This window comes from Pseudorasbora parva, chromosome 9 (assembly GCF_024679245.1).
Source record: "Pseudorasbora parva isolate DD20220531a chromosome 9, ASM2467924v1, whole genome shotgun sequence".
Lineage (NCBI taxonomy): Eukaryota > Metazoa > Chordata > Actinopteri > Cypriniformes > Gobionidae > Pseudorasbora > Pseudorasbora parva.
The window spans coordinates 23,827,019-23,847,402 of NC_090180.1; the positions used below are offsets into that span (position 1 = coordinate 23,827,019).

Below are 20,384 nucleotides of genomic sequence, written 5' to 3' on the forward strand. Positions count from 1 at the left end.
CCCTGAAAAAGTAATTGTGTTACTTAATTAACTATTTCTCGTCTGGGCTAGTTTTGCTTGTTTGTTTGTTTATTATTACAAAAAACTTGGCAAATGTAAAACGCACCAAACGTGAAACAAATAAGCCTCAGGCTGAAGGAAATGCAAATTCATGGCAGCACAGTAGAGGGCGCAGCTCAAACAAACCCTTTAGCAGTGCTGCCATTTTGTATCACAGAAGAATAGGAGGAGAAAATTCAGTGCTCTTACTTAAAGGGTTAGTTCACCCAAAAATGAAAATCCTGTCATTAATGACTCACCCTCATGTCGTTCCACACCCGTAAGACCTCTGTTCATCTTCGGAACACAGTTAAAGATATTTTATATTTAGTCTGAGAGCTTTCTGTCCCTCCATTAAAAATGTATGTACGGTATACTGTCCAGAGAGGTAATAAAAATATCATCAAAGTAGTCCATGTGACATCAGTGGGTTGGTTAGAAATATTTGATGCATTGAAAATACATTTTGGTCCAAAAATAACAAAAACTATGACTTTATTCAGCATTGTCTTCTCTTCTGGGTCTGTTTTCAAGCAACATTCACGACCCCAGTGATGCTGCTGACGTGTTATCAGGTGCACCCAAGCTTCGTTTATAGTCTAGACTAAGGGAGACGCACACTGTAAACAAAACAATCTTCGCAAACATGTCTAAGGGTTTCGAAACCTGCATTTTTTTCTCAGCCATATTTATTTGAACCAGTATACACGGGCACACAAGATAACACGCCAGCAGTGTCTTACGTCAGCAGCAGCACTGTGGAGTCACAAACGCGGATTGACAACAGACCCGGAAGAGAAGACAATGCTTGAAATAAAATACGTTTTTTAATTTTTTTTTTTGCACCAAAATGTATTTTCGATGCTTCAAAAAAATCTAAATAACCCACTGATGTCACATGCACTACTTTGATGATATTTTTATTACCTTTCTTGACATGGACAGTATACCGTACATACATTTTCAATGGAGGGACAGAAAGCTTTCAGACTATAAAATATCTTAAACTGTGTTCCGAAGATCAATGCAGGTAAGTAACCCTTTAAGCAATAATAAAAATAACATTAAAAAGACATTAAACATAAATGTGTTTATCTAAAGTAATTTTTGCTTATTAACATGCTTAAATTTGATCATCAAAGGTCAGCAGCAAAGAAATTGCTTAATAAAGTGAGATTAAATACATAAAGTATATTATAATACATAAATTATATAAAGTGTAATTTAACATATTTAGGCGAATTATTGCAGTTTGAGTGATATTCTGAGTTTTAATTCATTGAGGAACACTGAATCTGTTTTTGTGCAAGTGAGATGAGAAAATGTTCATATTTAGGCTGAAACTAATCTAAACTTATTTTTTACGAAGAAAAAAAAGTAATTTGATTGTCAAAGATTCGATGCATCGATATGCGGAGCTGGTTTCGACTAGCCTGACAAGCCAGACCCACATCAAGATGTTTGGTCTGGAAACTCACCATAGACAGGGCTCAATCCGAGCGGCAGGATAAACAGTTGTCTTTCAAACTCCCTCTGCACGCGATAGGATAGCGCTACACCAACCAGAGCAACGAAGGTGAAACAGAGCTCGTTGATAGATTAAACATTCGCCGTATCCGGTCGGCAAAACTCATCTTCCCTTTTTAAGAATGACTTCAGTGCCTTTCTTTGTCCTTTTCTCAGAGAAAAGCTTAACTCCAAGTCTCCCAGAGTCGTGGTCAGAGCTGATTCGAAAGACCGCCGTTCGCCACTTTCTGTGTTTACTAGAAGCACGCAAATGCAACTCGTCAAATCGTCAATATACTGATTTCACCCTGTGCTACAAGATACACCTATCATGCAGCTCTTCTGTCAGAAGTCGATTCAAAATTGAGCTTGCACATATATAATGTGTGCGTCCGGCTGAGACACGAGGCTGAGTCCGGTGTGCGACCCCCTTTAGATATAATCGGCTTAAGAACGTGCATGTAAACGCACTCAAAGTGTTTTTTTCCTCTCTAGGTAGGTATTTTTTTAAGGTTTATTTATCAAAATATTCTTTTATATATTTGTGTGATTTTCTGTATTTCGATTGCGGCGTTAAAATGTTATGAGAAAACATTTTGCGAATGTTTATCCACCACATCCCTTACGAAAGGAAAATATATTTACCAATATATTTTCTTGAAATATATTTTAATATACGGAATAATATATTGATGGTATTATAAAATATATTATATATTCATGCAATATATTGCAAAATATACAAATGATTGCCGCTTTCAATATATTGCAATATATTGGAAAATATAAATATTAAATCCCATATATGTGAATATATTGCATGATATTTTCAAATATATTGCAATATATTTTTGTTTCGTAAGGGATTTCCTTTTATTTAAACCTAAAAGCCATTCGTCTGTCAGTTGGCTGGCAGTTTTAGTCGCTTTATTTGAAGTTGTTGCTGTGTGCAGTCAGTGTGTAACCCATTCACACATACATAGATGATTCAACTATCAGTCAACCATAAAAGATTAGACAATTCTGATTCTATGTGATCCTTAGTCGGGAACACCCCTATTGATTACATAAATTGCGTTACTAACACTGCCTTTAACCCATTATATTATAAGCTGTCGTGTGTGGTGATGCCATCCAAAACGAGAACACAGAAATTCAGACAATAATGCTTTAATTCACAAAATAGTTATGCAGGCAGGAGAATCTCATAAGAACACATGCTTACCATATTAAATACTGATAATCACAGACAAAGAAATGAACTAAACAGAAAGTACTTATACACAGAGGTAACAAGGTAACTAATGATCGACAGCTGACCAAGTAAGTAACCAAGGAGACAAACTAGAAAACAATCCAGGCTAAACTGAAGCATAAGAAACAAACTCAATATCCTCCTGCTGTTGAGGGAGGATCACGGTCCTTTTGCTGAGTTTGTGGATTACACCTTTTGTACATACAGATCCTTCCTCACTGTGTCGTCGAGAACAACACCACCATTACCTCACCATTACTCCCAGGCATAATTTTCATCACTCGCAGTCTGCCCTCTCCAGAAAGGAGAAATCCTCTCAGTGTGTCTCTGTAAAGCAGAGAGATCTTGCACAACAGATCCAGAGATGACACCCATGACTGCTTCAAAAATTTGATTCTGAGTCCAAAGCAGCGAGTTTGAGCCAAGGCGGAGCCCTGATTATCTTCCTATAGGAATCAACTGACAGTGGTGCAGCAGGGCAACGAGGAGACCCAAGCAAAACTGTGAGGATGATGTCACTGGGTTACATTGCAGGCCATTGTTACGTTGAAACAAAGGAAAAAACTGGCACAAGGATTCAAGTGCAAAAAGAGGAAAATTTATTAACAAATAAAACATAAACAAAACAAAAACCCACGAGGAGGAAAAAAAATAGAATAATAACTTAAACAAACCAACATATATCACGGGAAACCAGGAGACGTAGACAATACAACGATCTGACAAAGACTGATAAAACACAAGGAGGTTATAAAAGGGAACAAATGAGGCAGTGAACGAGGTGAAATGAGGCAGGGAACACAGGTGGGTCAAATGAAACCAATAATGAGATAACAAGGGGGGAGGGATCAAACAAAGACAGAAGCACATGCCACACTAACAAAACCCACATGTGCACACAAGACAGGACAGGCATGTGACAGCTTTAAGGGCTGAAGTGATGTCAGCTCAAGTTACCAATGCAGAACCAGAGGAAAGAAGGATCCTGGTGAAGCTGGAGGGGTGGAGGCCTGAGACGCAGCTACAGGAATCAGTGTGATGAGAGACCAAGGTGTAGCAAGGGGGCAAGGGATCCTGGTGGTGCCTTACTGATGGAGGACAACGGTGGAGTTAAGGGAGCGCAGAGCCAAGGTGGAGCCAAAAGGCTGATAGGTTGAGGTGGAGAATAGGCTTGGAGGCCTGAAGTGTAGCCTATAGGGATCCGCTTCAAGTTCACAGAGCTGTGCTGGTGGTGAAGAAACCTGAGGTGGAGCCAAAGTGCTGGAGCTAATCAGCGGCGAGGGCAAAGCTGAGGAGCTAAAAGACACCAGTGGGGTAAGTCTGGGAATTAGATGCAGTCAGCAGAGAGGATGGTGACAATGTTGTAAGCAGGATATTGGGAGAGATTGGGTCATTTCAGGGCTGGAGAGGGACGAGCTCTGCCGTGAAATTTATGAGCCAGCGCTCCTCTATACTGGCTCAACAGAGGACTGTCTCCAGACTTTCCTTCTCGCTGGATCTTGTGATCAGCTCCAGCCTCGGGATGGGTGCATCTTGGGGTGGACTCTGTGAAACTGTTGCGGGAGATCTCTCTACTTAATTGAGGCACTCCGGCCTGGGATGATTTCTCCTTTCTGGAGTGGGCAGAGAGGTGACTGCTGGCACTGGAAAATGTGCCTGGGAGTTGGGGGTAATGGTGGCATCATTCACGACGACACCTGCGTTGAGGGAGGATCCACATATCCACAAGGTGTAATCCACAATCTCAGCAAAAGGACAGTGATCCTCCCCCAACAGCAGCATCATTTTTCTTTTTGAAGGTGGGTGATTCTCAAACAAAGCACAAGAAACAAGTAATAAAAAGACAACTAAACAAAACATAATTCTCATAATTATTATATTATTAGTATAAAGGATTAGTATATATATATATATATATATATATATATATATATATATATATATATATATATATATACACACACACATACACACACACACACACACACACACACAAAATTCAATACATAACCTTGGATGGCCTTACACACAGTATTAGATTTGATATGGCTTGTCTAAGATTTCTTCCTTTCACAATGACTTGAAATATTAGACAACTTACACCAACAAGGCTCTGAAAATAAAACTGTGGTTGAAAAGGAGAATGTCTTAAATTAGCTTATAGATTTCTTTATGATTTTAGGCAACAGTGAGGATGTGAGGTGGCTGTCTTGGCAAGGTCAAGTTTTTTGACTTGTCATATCATCCTCAGATCTATAGCGACTTGGAAAATACTTCCTTTGCAACTGGAATCACTTTATTGCTGTCAGTAGCCTACTTTTGGGTGGATACTTATTTTCCACCATAATTTGCAAAGAAATTCTTTAAAAATCAGACAATGTGAATTTCTGGATTTTTTTTCTCATTATGTCTCTCATAGTGAAGTGTACCTATAATGAAAATTACAGGCCTCTTTCATCTTTTTAAGTGGGAGAACTTGCACAATTAGTGGCTGACTAAATACATTTTTGCCCCACTGTATGGAAGGCATCTCTCCCTAAACTCCCTAAATGTGACTTTTGACTGTCAGAATTGTTGTTTTTCTTATGTAAGCAGTTTCAAACACGTTCATTTAGACTGAAATCATATGATCAATCAATCAATCAATCAACTTTATTTATATAGCGCTTTTACAATCACGATTGTGTCAAAGCAGCTTCACAGTGTCAAACAGGACAACATTGCAACAAAATTAGATTTGGCTGTACAGTCGTTCTGGAGAAAACAGTGATGTTATCAGCTTATTTTAATTTATCATACAGTGACAATGTTGGCATATCAGTATTATAGTTTATAGAATTAAATAAAACCAAATTCATACATTTTATTTGTATAATTAGTTGAATAACTTTAATCATAATTAATCATATAATATGATACATAACTTTAACTTTAATCATATATGATACATAAATGCAGATATGTTCATTTAGTGGAGCAAAGATGTGTGAAATCAAGCTAGAGGGCATGTTTTGATCAGAAAATTCAACACAAATTTGTCTGTGAACATGAACATGATTAACAGTAAGCGATTCAATGAAGCACTTGAAATGAAAATGTTGACAATGGACTACATAGAAAAGCTTTCCATTTTAATGAATTATTGACAGCCCTTCATTACATATCCTACATTTAGGAATCATGCCAGCTTTTTGTGCATGTGCCCAGATAATGTAAACAAATGGTAAATAATTAAATGCACAGCACAGTCTTTCTGTTTATTTTGTTTAACAATGATTCCAATGCGACACTGACCAAATCAACCAGACAGTGACAACTGCTGTCTCTTTAAGACCTCATCTCCCCACTTTCACTATTCAGCCTCCCCCATCCAGCCCCACCTTGTCACCACTAGCAGCTCTCAGTGTAGATCTTCTGGCCATTAACTAAAGTCCCCACTGCCTATCCCGGTGGCAGTGCTCCCATCAGCACACAACCACATACACACACTACAGAGGGGGCTGTGCGCTTCCACTGACCAACCTCTCACTGGTGGACTTCAACATTCTAGGTAAGGCTAAATGTCATTTAATACCGGTTTTGTAACATAATTATATTTAATTTGACAGCTTTAGACAGGGTTTATAGATCAGCAAGTGTGAGATGATGAAGCTGTGAGTGTGTGGTTTGCATTTCTTAACCCATGGATTGCCACAGATGGTTTCAGTCTTGCCACTATTGCCTAATGCTTATTTGTATATTGCCCCAACATATCACATGATAATTCACTTTATAATTTAATTCCAAATAGCTCTCATTAACAAAATTATTATTATTATTATTATTATTATTATTATTATTATTATTATTATTATTATTATTATTATTATTATTATTATTATTTAACACATTCTCTGAAACTGATAGTCTCTATCTAAGTAGCAAACTGGCAACCACCCAGTGTATCCTGTTGCTTTAAATAGGTGGGAATCTTACACTATGACGAGGTTCACTTAAATATAAATATTTTTTAACTTTAATATCATAGATATTAATTTTCATAGTTATAGAAAGCAAATTATAAAAGACATTTATGAGTTTTTAAATATATTTGCTTTTTAAAATGGCAGAGCACACTGTTTTCTTCTAAGTCTAATGCATGCGTATTGTTACAAATTTGTGACTGCATCCAAATCTATCAAACTACTTCAGTCATTTTGATAATTGAGGAAGCTGATAGCCAGAACCATTTCACGCGCGGGTGACTTGATTAGGTAGGCGTAGACAAATATCAAACTCTTTTGATAAAAATAAATTAATTGAATAATAATATACTATGTTCTGTAAAAAATGACTCATTTTAATCGTTTTTATACATGTACACTAAATATCATTTGTTAAAAAAACTATAAACTGTTTCATTTCCCCCTGCATCCAATTGTTGCCATGCTCTCAATATCAGTATGGGTGTGGTAATCGCTCTGTGAATTGCCTTGAATCTAGTAAAATTGGCGCCCGATGTCTTGTTTCGGATATTAACGAAATGACCGCGTTAACATTTTGAAAAAGAAAAAAAAGGCTGCTAACCCTTACACGCGGAAAGAGGATTTATAGTGTTTTTACACCAGGTAATGTGTCAGTGTTTGTGTGGTGGTCTGGAGTAACTGACATGATACAGTCACCGCTCGCTAGCCTCTGTGCTAACCAAACTAACACCATATCATAATATAACTCTGATTAGCTTGACGGGTGGCAAATCTGCAGAGAAAGGTTATTTTATGCCATTTGTCGCGTTAATAGTAGATTATATAGAGGTTTATGCCGAGTGCAACATGTGGTGTTGAATCTGTTGTCAAAACAGTTGGCTAGCTTCGAATAACGTTAATGTGAAATGTACGTGAACATGAGTAACGTTATTACACATTACGTTTTATCGTATTAGACCTGGTGACCAACACAATTACATTTTCGTCCCTGTGTGAATATTTTATTTACAACTGCGTTTTCCGAATTTATCACGACCAGTTTAACAGGCTCACAGGTTAAATAAGAGGTTAACACATCTGGATTAAGGATTATAAACGCCCGGATGTACATTATTCAATTTTGGATTAAAACGGATTTCATATGACCGAACTAGCTGGATTAACTTTTTTTTCCCTTGAGAAGATGCTCCATTATTTTAATCAAGCTGAGCTGTGTGTGTGTGTGTGTGTGTGTGTGTGTGTGTGTTCATATTATAATGTTGTCAGTTAACGTGTACAGTTTGTTAAAATGGAAAGTGTATTTAAAATGCACACTGTTACTTGCTTTTCCTGTAATTTGGTTGATAGGGTTGGGACAAGCAGTCTTCCTGTTTTTAGCAACATTACTTGCAATCATGCTACTGCTTCCCTAAAAACAAAAAAACCTTATGCTGAAATGTACAGATTTCAGAGGTCAGTGTAGTCCTCAATGATCTCTAGGGGTGTTCCCATATTGTGTCAAACCACCTATGTTAGAAGTCCTATTCAGTTACTTTTAGGTTAATTGAGTTATGATTTCCAAGCCTTAAAACGCAAAGTCTGAAAAAGTGTCGAAAATAGAAGCTGTGCTCAGCTAGAAATTAGTTTTTGTTTGTTTAATCTTTATTCTTAAATTTCTAGATATGAAACTGATACATTTACATATAGTCTTTTGAATGTGTGATTTTTGTTTCCCTTGCTGTTGAGTGTCATACTGCACCACCTCCTAATTTTTTTTAAAATAACCTTTTACTTTGCAGTACATTTTTTTTTAGAGCTGATGTTAGTTACATTTTTAGGGAAATCAACTAGTAGGCAGTGCCAAGCAGTGCTGCCCCCTCATTTAACAAAGGAGCTTGGCGTGCCCAGCTCTTCAGTTTGCAGTGCTATAGCTGGAGTGTATAGTGGGAACATTGATGCTACTGGACCACTTTTTGTGTTCACCACAAATTGTATCTAAAGCTACCATCTTACTGGGTCTGTGAGACCTCTAACATGACATTCTAATGAATATTATTTGCGTGAGTGGCTTGAATTATTGATTGAGCATGAGTGCTCCATTTTACTCCCTTTATTGACTACTTGATGTCATTTTATGTTTGTGTGTGTTCAGTATTATCAAAGCTGGGAAGGGAGTGAAACACCTGGAGGACCATGAGTGAGCTGGAGCAGTTGCGGCAGGAGGCCGAGCAGCTGCGCAATCAGATCAGAGTAAGATCCGATCATTTTTTTGCTCAGCCAATCAGATCAAAGGATGCTTTCTGGGGACTTGTATTCAGAAAATAAATTTACACAACAACATATTACATTGGAACAGAATAACACAAAATGTGTATCATTTTAGAAACCTAGCTTTTTAATGCAGCCAACCATTTCTGATAAACCCTTAACAAGTGCTGAGTAGTCCCTTCTAAAACGGAGTGTACTGCCAGTGGGCTCCACCTATCAATAATAAAATAAAAAATAATAATATTTTTCAAAATTATTGCCTTGATCAACGCAAATGACAATAGGTGTAATTGTCACCCCTTCCATCACAAAAACAAACCGTTCTCATGAACAACTCAATAGTACACGAGCACGACAGTCTAACTAACAACATATTACAATTATGACGTTTAGAGTTATAGCGATCACAAAAACACAAACCGTACTCATGAACAACTCGATAACATTAGTATACAAGCTCGACAGTCCAGCTAACAACATATTACAATTATGACCGGATGGGTTGTATAGATGAAAAGAGGAAACAAACATTAGGAGTATAGTATCTTACCTGTTGGACACATTTTGTGAGCTGACGCTGGAAACAGACAGTGAGGAGATTTAGACTCTCCATACGGTGTGGAAGTGAACGGGTCAGAAGTGAGCGACTATGATCGCAAATGGACAAACAAGCGAACATGACACGTGTGCATATTTAAGCAAAAGCCAGCATGTATTAGTTCTTTCTTGGCTAATGTCCGTCCTGTGTTACTCGTGTGTTTTGAATAATGATGTGCACTGAGCCGCTCTTCTCACATAGACACGCCCCTACCTACTGATTGGCTACAAGTTTATTACACTCGGCCAGAGTCCTTTTTCTAAACTGTTTTGAAATAACTCTTACCCCACCTTTTAAGAGCTATTTGCTGATAAATACAAAGTTTTCATAATTTATCAAATATCCCTTCTGTACTATGTACGTACTGTAATATGTCAAAAACATCTTTTGTCATGTTATCATATCATTTTAAGGTCTTTCTACGTAGAATACAACAAGCATACTTGTTTTGGGCTTTGAAAATTGCACACCATTATTTACAGCAGATTCTCACGATTAAATTTAGTCTAAAATTAACATAATTCATTCTGTCAATCACAAGATATTCCTCACAGAGTTATGATGCATAACTTTTCAGGCACACATGTAGCTAATCAAATGTAGCTTTCACTTAGCATTTTCGTTTGAACTTCATGAAACATGCATAAATCGTTTTTTTGGCACATTTTTGATTGGAAAATTAAATCCCAGTTGAAATGAGTCCAGAATGAACATAATCCATTGCGTCAATCACGAATATTCCTCATGCAGGAACAATTAAAAAAAAAAAAGCCCATTAGGAGGGTGTCAAGGTTAAACAAACTTTTAATTACTTTGATATCACCAAAATTTTGTACAGATCCAGTTTACACGTAAGGGAATTGTTAATAGATATGTAAAATTAATGTAAATATATCTTTTTTGTCTTTTAAACTATCAAAACAATACCTACATTTTGACTGTCCTTGCTATAGTTTTGGAGTTATGAGAAAAGTTTACTTTTTTTGTGTTATTCAGCCTTCAGGGTTAAATAAATTATTTTTGGCAGTAACATTCCAAATAAATGATCTGCTGTTAAACTTTTTGTTCATTAAATAATCCTGAAAATGTTAATATTAAGCTGCACTACTGTTTTCTACATGGATAAATGTTGGTAATACTTTAGATTCCAATTCTCAGTCTTAGCTAGTTACTTAGTAAGCATATTAACAAGATATTGGCTGTTAATTATCACTTATAAAGCGCATATTTATGCCTATTCTGTATAACCATATTCTACATTTCTTAATCCTACCCAATACCCAAACTTAACTACCTTGCTAACTATTAAGTAGCAGTAATTAAGAGTTTATTGAGGTGAAAGTCGTAGTTAATAGTAAGAATAATAATAATATTTCAATAATAATGCAGCCGTGGTGAGCAGATGAGATATATATATATATATATATATTACCAATGCCAAACTTTAGAATGGTAGTGTATAAGTAATGCAGGAGTTCTGATTAATTAATTGTCTACATAGCTCTCAACCTCTTTTGGACTGTGAAATATTTTTTTTATTGTTCTAAAACTTCTGCAGCTGTAGGCTCTATAATACATAATTGCATAACTGCCAAATTACTTTCTTAAAAATAACATCACATTTTGATATTGTACTGTTTATTAAGTTAAGTTTTTATTGACAGATTTTCAAGCATGAGACTAGGTATTTATAGGTAGGTGTTGCTTAATAGAGATGCTATAGAAAAGAATATATCTTGAATATATTCTCTTATATAGGTTGCCCTGATTTGAACAGCATATATCAGCTTTGGTTATTGAAATAGTCTTTTTACTTTAAATGTTTTTTCAAATGTTTATATTTGATGCAAACTTAGTTTGGTTTTTCGAAATGCATTTTCCTCAGCCCTGTTTATTAGAATGAATGCTCTCTCTCTGACTTGCTGCTGTTCCCATTGCAGGATGCCAGGAAAGCATGCAGCGACTCCAGCCTGTCCCAGGTAAGCAGCTCTGCCAGCTTCCCTGTTGGGTCCCCCTCCATCATAAGAGCAGCACTGGTCTAACCCAGCTCATCATGGGGCGTGTCTATGGAGGTTCCCGTTCTCTGAGCTCAGCACAGACATGCAAATTGGCCACTGACGTACATGCTGAACACGCTCTTAAGTGCACTGAAATATTAACCACAATCTTACATGCCAAGTCCTCCATCAAAATTTAAACATTCAACCCATGCAAGGGTAATTTTTGTGACTTGTGATTTCATAATTTCTGTTTGTCTTCAGTCAGTGCTATGGTAATTTTTAGAGTCAAATCCACTAATGCAGTATTAACACGCGAATGATTAACAGCGTAAATCTGGTTGGTGTAATGTCTGCTTTGTAGTGTAACTGTAAATTACAATTTTTTTTGTGTGTGTTTAGATTACAGCTGGTCTGGATTCAGTCGGAAGGATCCAGATGAGAACAAGGCGGACCCTCCGAGGCCATTTAGCCAAAATCTATGCCATGCACTGGGCCACTGATTCCAGGTCAGTTGACAGAGAGATTGAGGGGGCTGGATGATGGGCACTCTCAGAGGAACCCTGCAGCTCTGTCAGTGTACACTCAATGAATAATACAGCAGGCCTCTCACAACTCAGGGGTGTTCTGGGATTATGTAGGCTGCCTTCTGCTCAAGTCTTTCTTTTCCTCCCGCTTCCCCTCCCTCTATCATTCACCTTTTCTCTATCCGTGCATCCGTTTAGACACAATTGTTAGATGGACTGAGTTTGTGTTCATAGTTACCGCCATGCGTTTGTCTTTTAAAAATAATATCACAAGCATTTAAATACCATGTGTATTAATGTTATATGCTGCAATTGTTCCACATTCACCTTGTTGCATTTTTAATCTGTGGCGTTTTGTATTAACAACAGTGGTTTACTCTTTAAACCTTTTTCTCTGTGTGTTTAACGTTTAAGGTTACTAGTTAGTGCCTCACAAGATGGTAAACTCATCATTTGGGACAGCTACACCACAAACAAGGTTAGTCCAGCCCATCAAGTTAGAAAGAAAAATTATATATATATATACCCACACACAAAAATAAAGTTCTATCATATAAACATTGTTTCAAAGCAGCTTTACAGAAAATGCCTTAGAGCTGGGCATTAATACTGGGAGCTGATTTTATATATACATATATATTTATTTGCTATACAGTATATTTATCTTTAATAATTATGCATACTGATTTGCTATACAGTATATTTATCTTTAATAATTATGCATACTGTATGTACGCAAGTAAGATAGGATGAGTTAGCCTTTTGCTGCTTTAAACCCTTGGGCGGAGTTGTGGAATACCCTAACTCTTGTGCTCAATTTGGATTTCATCATTTACTAGCATATTACCATATCGTTATGGCAGAATTAGCAAGAGTAGTATGCATTTCCAGATTCAGCATTTGTCTCATTCTTTATAACACAACTGAATAGCAACTGCAACTTTTTTTTGTGATTCTTTCCAGATGCATGCCATTCCATTAAGGTCATCATGGGTGATGACTTGCTCCTATGCTCCCTCCGGGAATTATGTAGCCTGCGGAGGCCTGGACAATATCTGCTCAATCTACAGCCTTAAAACCCGTGAGGGCAATGTCAGAGTCACCAGAGAGCTGCCTGGACACACAGGTGAACCTTGTCAACAGCAAGATTAGCATCATTAATCCATGTATCTCATGAAGCTCATGCTTTTTTTTCCTTTCCTCTCCAGGTTATTTGTCATGTTGCCGCTTTTTGGACGATAGTCAGATTGTCACCAGTTCTGGAGATACTACATGGTGAGTCCATCACAGCTTTGCATGACCATTTTAATAGGTTATTTACCTTCAACAACATTTTTAATTACATTGGCACACATTTTTAAATTACATTTATGATGAATCGCTGAGCTAGAGGCAATGAGAAATAATTATATTTAAGTATTTCACAGATGGGCATTTTGTAACATTGTGTGATAATTGTTTGAGTGATGCTGATTTCCAAGTGAACTTTAAAAAAAAAAAAAAAGACATAAACGCATTTACGTGATCAAGGAATGTAATAAAATATCTGATGAGTAGCAATCCCATTTCAAAATCTAAAAGCAAAATTCCAGTGTTTGTGACTGCTCCATAAACTGCAGTACAAAGAGTGTTAAACTTTTAACAAGCTTAATTTACCCAAAACATAACTGAACATTTAGCCCGCTTTGTAAAAGTACAGAGATATATTATGTTTATTATCAAGCCTAAAAATAAATCCAAGATCCAGAAATCGCCCAGCCTTACCCTGTGCCATCTTGATTGTTGAGCTTTTAAGCAAAAAGCTTTTATGCTTAGAGATTTAAAAACACTTTTGTCAAGGTTTGTTTGATCTTGTACTGAATGTGAACCAACTATCCTTCTCCTTTGCAGTGCTCTTTGGGACATTGAGACGGGTCAGCAGACCACCACATTCACAGGGCACAGTGGAGATGTGATGAGCCTGTCCCTCAGCCCAGACTCTAAGACCTTTGTGTCAGGTGCCTGTGATGCGTCCTCCAAATTGTGGGACATCCGAGACGGAATGTGCAGACAGTCTTTCACTGGGCACGTGTCTGATATAAATGCTGTCTGTGTGAGTGTCAATGAGAAAAGTCCTTAGTAGTGTCTGAGACATCCACCGTGCTGGTTTATTGAGCATGTGCAATGCTTTTTTAAAATTGTGTTAATTTGCAAATGTTCATATCATCTAGTTTCAGTTGTTCTTGTTTTTTTCAGTTCTTTCCAAATGGTAATGCTTTCACCACGGGCTCAGACGATGCAACTTGTCGTTTGTTTGACCTTCGTGCGGACCAGGAACTGATGATGTACTCGCATGATAACATTATCTGCGGCATCACCTCCGTGGCCTTCTCTAAGAGTGGCCGTCTGCTGCTCGCTGGCTATGATGACTTCAACTGCAATGTGTGGGACACGCTTAAAGGAGAGCGTGCAGGTCAGTACTTCACAACCCTTTGACCACCCAGAAAAAACCTCACTGACCGTTGTTACAGATCACAAAAGCTACAGGACCTATTTGAATTCTACTGAATCTTTTCTGTTTTAAAGCACAATAGAAAGTCAAACATCTCGTGTTCTCATCTCAGACAGTCCTGACTTTCTAAACAATGTCGATAAACCAAAACAAAGAAGGCACTGTTATGGCCAGTTATCATTTTTTTTTTACTTTAGTGACAAACCTTGGTGTTTTCGCAAATCTTGTATTAAATATCTTATGGGAGAGAGGAATTCTACTGATATTAGAGAAAAACAGGCTTTGTTTGCATTCATACATCCCGAGAGATGACTTAAATCATTAAGACTCTGATGCGGAAGCAGAAAAATTCCAGTGCACCATCTGTGCTCGGGCCCTAATAAACGCATTGCTAAGATTATGATTATCCCCATCCGATATGGAGGACCAACCCTGCACAAATTAAAAATAAATAAATGAATGAATGAATAAGTAAATAAATAAATGAATAAATATACACCTATGTAAATTAATAAAAACATAAATAGATAAATAAATGTGATAATAGGAAAATAAATAACAGAATAAACGACTTGATAAAATAAATATGAATCATTTTTAATCAAATACAAGTACAAATACAATAGACTGTGGTGAGCTCTCAACCAATGATGTGCTGGAGCTACACAAGAACCGACTCCTCATTTCCATGTTGCACACGGAAAAAGAAATGAATCAATCGATCAATAAATGTAAAAATAAATACATGAGGGAAAAATAAATGTAAAAAAATAAATGAACGCATAAATGTAAAAATAAATGTTAAACGTGCAGTATGCAACTTTTGGCCACTAGGGGTCACTCATTCAAAATAATAACAACAGACTTACTTTGATGACGTCGGGAAAGTGCGTGGGCTCATGGGAGTTGTTGTCATTATTGCCACTGTCAACCAGCGAATCTGGCATCTCCAGCAGAAAACATGTTCACTGACAAGGTAATTGTTATATTACATCTCTATTATTGTTAAGTTTCGTTACGGCTTTTCACTTTATGTTATGTCAATCTAATGAAATAGCAGCGAGCTACTGTTACTTAACAAACTTATCAGTAACGTTAGATAATGTGCGAGACAGAATGTTGTGCGGGCGGTCGCTATGTCAACACACCTATAAGTTGGTAGGCTATGTTGACATATTAACCGCGCATCATAATTTGAGTTACTCAAATTATAGATATGTTGACATGGCATCCGCGATTGTCGAACATTCTGTATATCAACTCTTCAATAAGGAAATAAATTTCAATTTAGTTTATCATTACCAACATAAAACATAGTAAATGAGAGAACCAGCACCAGCAATACGTTGTTTATTGGAACACGCGCTGTGTCGCTCCCCACGTTCATCAATCATTCTAATAAACATTTATTTTGGAACACAGAGATATATGAATAAGTAGATCATTATTAAATCAATATTATATGTAGCTAGTATTAACATATGATAAAAGTGACGGTCACCTTATATTAATTGACCAAGATAGTGGCATATTACCTTATGAAGCTAACGTTACTTTCTCCAGCTACATATAAAACCAATAATAGCTAACAGTTAGTCCATCTGCGTTTTACACATGACATCATCGTGTCACCAAATATACGGATAGAAATACTTTTGAATCAGTTTTTAAAAAAATAGCTGTTCAGTCTCCAAAAACAGAGAATCCGCCTGTTTGAAAAGCCGATACAAAATGTATACGTATTCAGCTAAACGCGTCTCAATGTGGTCAAGATCGCTATGCAATATGCAAACATACAGCATGTTATGATTATATGATTATTATGTTAGCTGAATGGTTACTTAAATGACCTGTTTATTAAAACGCAAGCGAGATCAGCATCTCTGCAGTCCGAGCTTGTCACGAAGATTTCGCCATCTTTCAAAGGCTTCTCCAAGGTTTACACGTCTCTTGCTTCTTCTACTGTCCCAAAATCTTCTCGGGTCATTTTTTTCACCCGTACGTTTGCGCTTTGTTGAGCTGGCAAAACGTACAGGCAAAGAGTAGTCATGATCCATTATCATACAGACTTTTTTATACGGGTGTTCCCCTTATACTGTCTGTCAGTGTTCCTCTTTGAGTTTGGCGGTTCCGCCGAGTTCGCAGGAAGCAAGACGCAAACGTGGATATGACGTGAAAGACTGGCGACATAACGGAAATAAAGACACGGTCCGTGTCTTCGAATTAAAATGTTAATTTCTCTGGATTTAGAAGTTAATTGGAAATGTCGGGATAATGTAAACACACAACTTTAAAAAATATATAACATAGATATAGTGATCTTTTATATTTTTAATGCTGAAACATTACATATTGTGCCTTTAAATTAACAAATAAATAAAAGTTAAAAAGATATATTTTTATAAAAGCAGGAAATAATTTATTATGGGAAAGATAATACAAAATTGTATTTGATTAAAAATGAACCATATTTATTTTTATCAAGTCTTTTATTCTGTTATTTATTTTCCTATTATCACATTTATTTATCTATTTATGTTTTTATTAATTTACATATGTGTATATTTATTTATTCATTTATTTATTTACTTACTCATTCATTCATTTATTTATTTTTAATTTGTGCAGGGTTGGTCCTCCATAATCCGAGGCCCCCCCCTTTTTAGAGTAAAAATTTATGAATAAAACATAAATTATAATGTGTGTGAAAAATAGTTAGAATTATATTAGAGACAACCTTTTAAAATCTTAAAAACCTTTTAAAAAAGCACCAGGCAGTGTGCAAACTCCAACCTGTTAACATGGGAACCGAAACAAAAACGGACACGCCACGCAGCCGAGACGCTCATGGCACGCTTCAGTGTGTCCCTGGATTTGATTAGCCAACTTGTTGATATTTAATCAATGGGCATAGCCTGTAGGCTGAGTTGCATACATAGAAAAATCGTATGTGTGTACTTATGTTTTCAAGGTTTTATTGAATGCATTGCTCTTGTATAGTCTTTTACTTTGGAATTTTAAGAGCAATAAACATATATTGCAATGTTAAGGAATTTTTTTTTTCATTCAGATAATTAAATCAACATGTATAAATTGCTATTATGCAATTAATGGGGAGATAATCGAATCGGACAGGGAAAATGAATCGTTAGATTAATCAATGCATCGGAAAAATAATCGCTAGATTAATCGTTTAAAAAATAATCGTTTATCCCAGCCCTAAACCACAGTTTTACCCACTATTACTGTTACTGACATCACGCATGCAGTTTTCTTTACATGTTTTGTAGTACATTTTGTTCTACAGTGGTTGCATTAAAGTTAGTGCTGGATAGAAAAAAAAACAATTTTTCTCCAATATTGATTCTTAAATTCCAAGAATCGTTTCATCACTTTTCAGTTGATGAATGAATGGAACATTGTACCGTGCCTCCCATCCAGTAAATCAATCTTTGTGGTTTGTTAATATTCATATGAAACAAATTCTCAAATGTCAAATTACGTTCATTTTATTCCAAAATTCAAAAACTTAAATTAAAAAATAAGTTTTGATGCTGTGGTGTAACTTAAGCGTTTTTGTACAAATCAATCAAATATTTACCTTCAATATTATAGAAGGCTAATGTGTATATATCCAAAAGACAAATTAAATCGTAATGGAATCGAATTGTGAAATTTATCAATAACATCACATTTATCTGAGGTAAAAGCAAATGATTTTGTTTACACTTTTCAAAATAATACATTAATTTTAAAATGTTACATTAACGTGTAGCAACTCATAATATAATGACTGCACACAATGTAAAAACTACACATAATGTAATAAGTATTACATTATTATTCTCATAATGTAATCTTATGAAAATGTAGTAATAAGCTTGAGCTCAGAATGTAATAATAATTTTTACTTCACAAGAAAATTATTACATTGTCAGCTCACCAAAAATGTCCTATTTACATTAATGTAATGGCTTTTAAAACATATTTTTTTTTAGTATTCCCTAAAATCTAAAGCCAGTCTTAAACTACCTGTGAAATGCAGCATTTAAATATATATGATAAGCATAAAGCATTGGTATTCCTTTAGGGTACATTTTAAAAACCCTTAAAGGGTTAGTTCAGCCAAAAAAGAAATTAATGTCATTAATGACTCACCCTAATGTCGTTCCACACCTGTAAGTTCATCTTCAGAACACAGTTTGAGATGGTTTATATTTTAGTACCAGAGCATTTGCAGTCTATGCAACACTGTAAATACATCATAAATAAAATCATCATCAAAGTAGTCCATATGTGACATCAGTTGGTTGATTAGAATCTCTTGAAGCATCAAAAATACATTTTGGTCCAAAAATATCAAAAACTATGACTTTATTCAGCATCGTCTTCTCTTCTGCTTTTTTTTTCAAACCACAAATAAAGATTCAAACGGCCATGAATCAGTGAATCAATCAATGATTCGGATTGCCAATGTCACGTGATTTCAGCAGTTTGGCTGTTTGACACGCAATCCTTTATTTGAGGAACACGGAAGAGAAGACAATGCTGAATAAAGCGTAGTTTTTGAAATTTTTAGACCAAAATGTATTTTTTGATGCTTCAGGAGATTCTAATTAACCAACTGATGTCACACATGGTTTACTTTGATGATGTTTTAATAAGCTTTCTAGACATGCACAGTAACGTGTGCACAGACTGCATATGCTCTGGGACTAAAATACAAAATATCTTAAAATGTGTTTTAATGATGAACGGAGGTCTTACAGGTGTGGAACGGCATTAGGGTGAGTCATTCATGACATCAATTTCATTTTTGGGTGAACTAACCGTTTAACCTACCCACAAATTCCACCAGATTACTACTACTACTATTTATATTTGTAGTATACATATTGTATACTTAAAGTATAAATGGCAAACAGTGTTAAATACCAACACTGTTAAAATGTTGTTTAAAAAAAAAAAAACGCAAAGTGCGTGCGTACAGGTATATGTGGTTTATGAGGACACAAATGTGTCTTATGACATGGGTATTACAAAGTAAACATGGTTTATGAGGACACTTCCTTTGTCCTTGTAAACCAAATGGCTTAAAACAACATACCAACATACAACAAAATGCAGAAGTTTTGTGTGCCAGGTAGGGTAGGGGGATAGAAGAATACGGTTTGTATAGTATAAAAAAATATTACACCTATGGAGAGTCCCTGTGAATTGCATGTGTGTGAACTAAAAAATACAGTATAACACACCCCTGCTAAAACTGGGTTTTGTGATGTAAAAAAAGCAGTAGTAGCACTACCAGTAATCTGGTGGATTTTGTAGGCAGGTTAAAACTGGATTTCATTTTTTTTTATGTACTATAAAGGATTAATTTATAATTAATAGTTGTTCCCCGTGTATCAGCGCGCTGTTAAAGGAAATCCACAATGAGAGTCAGAGTAGGGTCAAGCTCATCTGCGCATCCGCGTCCTTTTCCACAGATGCAAATTGTAAGATTACTTGTTTAATAATTGATTATATGTTGTCTATATCTGAATAATCTCATATAGGACGGCGTTTGGTTGAGTTTAATAACCAGCTAGCAAAGCGCTGCTGTTATTTCGGCTGGTGTTCATTCTCTTCAGCCCAAATGCGAACAGCCCGACATTATCGACTCTGGATTATTTGAGACGGTCATATTATTTTTAGATTAGGCTATTTCTTTTTCAAAATCATTGGTGATATTAATAATGCAGAAGTGTTACTCATTTTTT

At 36.0% G+C, this 20,384-nt stretch overlaps 1 protein-coding gene across 3 annotated transcripts in view; it reads left to right on the forward strand.

Moving 5' to 3' along the window:
* Positions 1-6,214: 6,214 nt before the first annotated feature.
* Positions 6,215-20,384, forward strand: part of gnb4a (guanine nucleotide binding protein (G protein), beta polypeptide 4a) — a 32,912-nt gene continuing 18,742 nt past the window's right edge. The window contains exons 1-9 of one of the 3 annotated variants that reach the window (XM_067454372.1): positions 6,215-6,350; positions 8,897-8,994; positions 11,551-11,589; positions 12,010-12,116; positions 12,549-12,612; positions 13,098-13,260; positions 13,343-13,409; positions 14,025-14,226; positions 14,370-14,586. In XM_067454372.1, the coding sequence (XP_067310473.1) occupies positions 8,938-8,994; positions 11,551-11,589; positions 12,010-12,116; positions 12,549-12,612; positions 13,098-13,260; positions 13,343-13,409; positions 14,025-14,226; positions 14,370-14,586 (916 nt within the window). In that variant the 5' untranslated portion in view covers positions 6,215-6,350; positions 8,897-8,937. Of the gene's footprint in view, positions 6,351-7,026; positions 7,054-7,235; positions 7,408-8,896; positions 8,995-11,550; positions 11,590-12,009; positions 12,117-12,548; positions 12,613-13,097; positions 13,261-13,342; positions 13,410-14,024; positions 14,227-14,369; positions 14,587-20,384 lie in introns of those variants that run through there. The other 2 variants (XM_067454373.1, XM_067454371.1) reach the window with 2 other exon arrangements.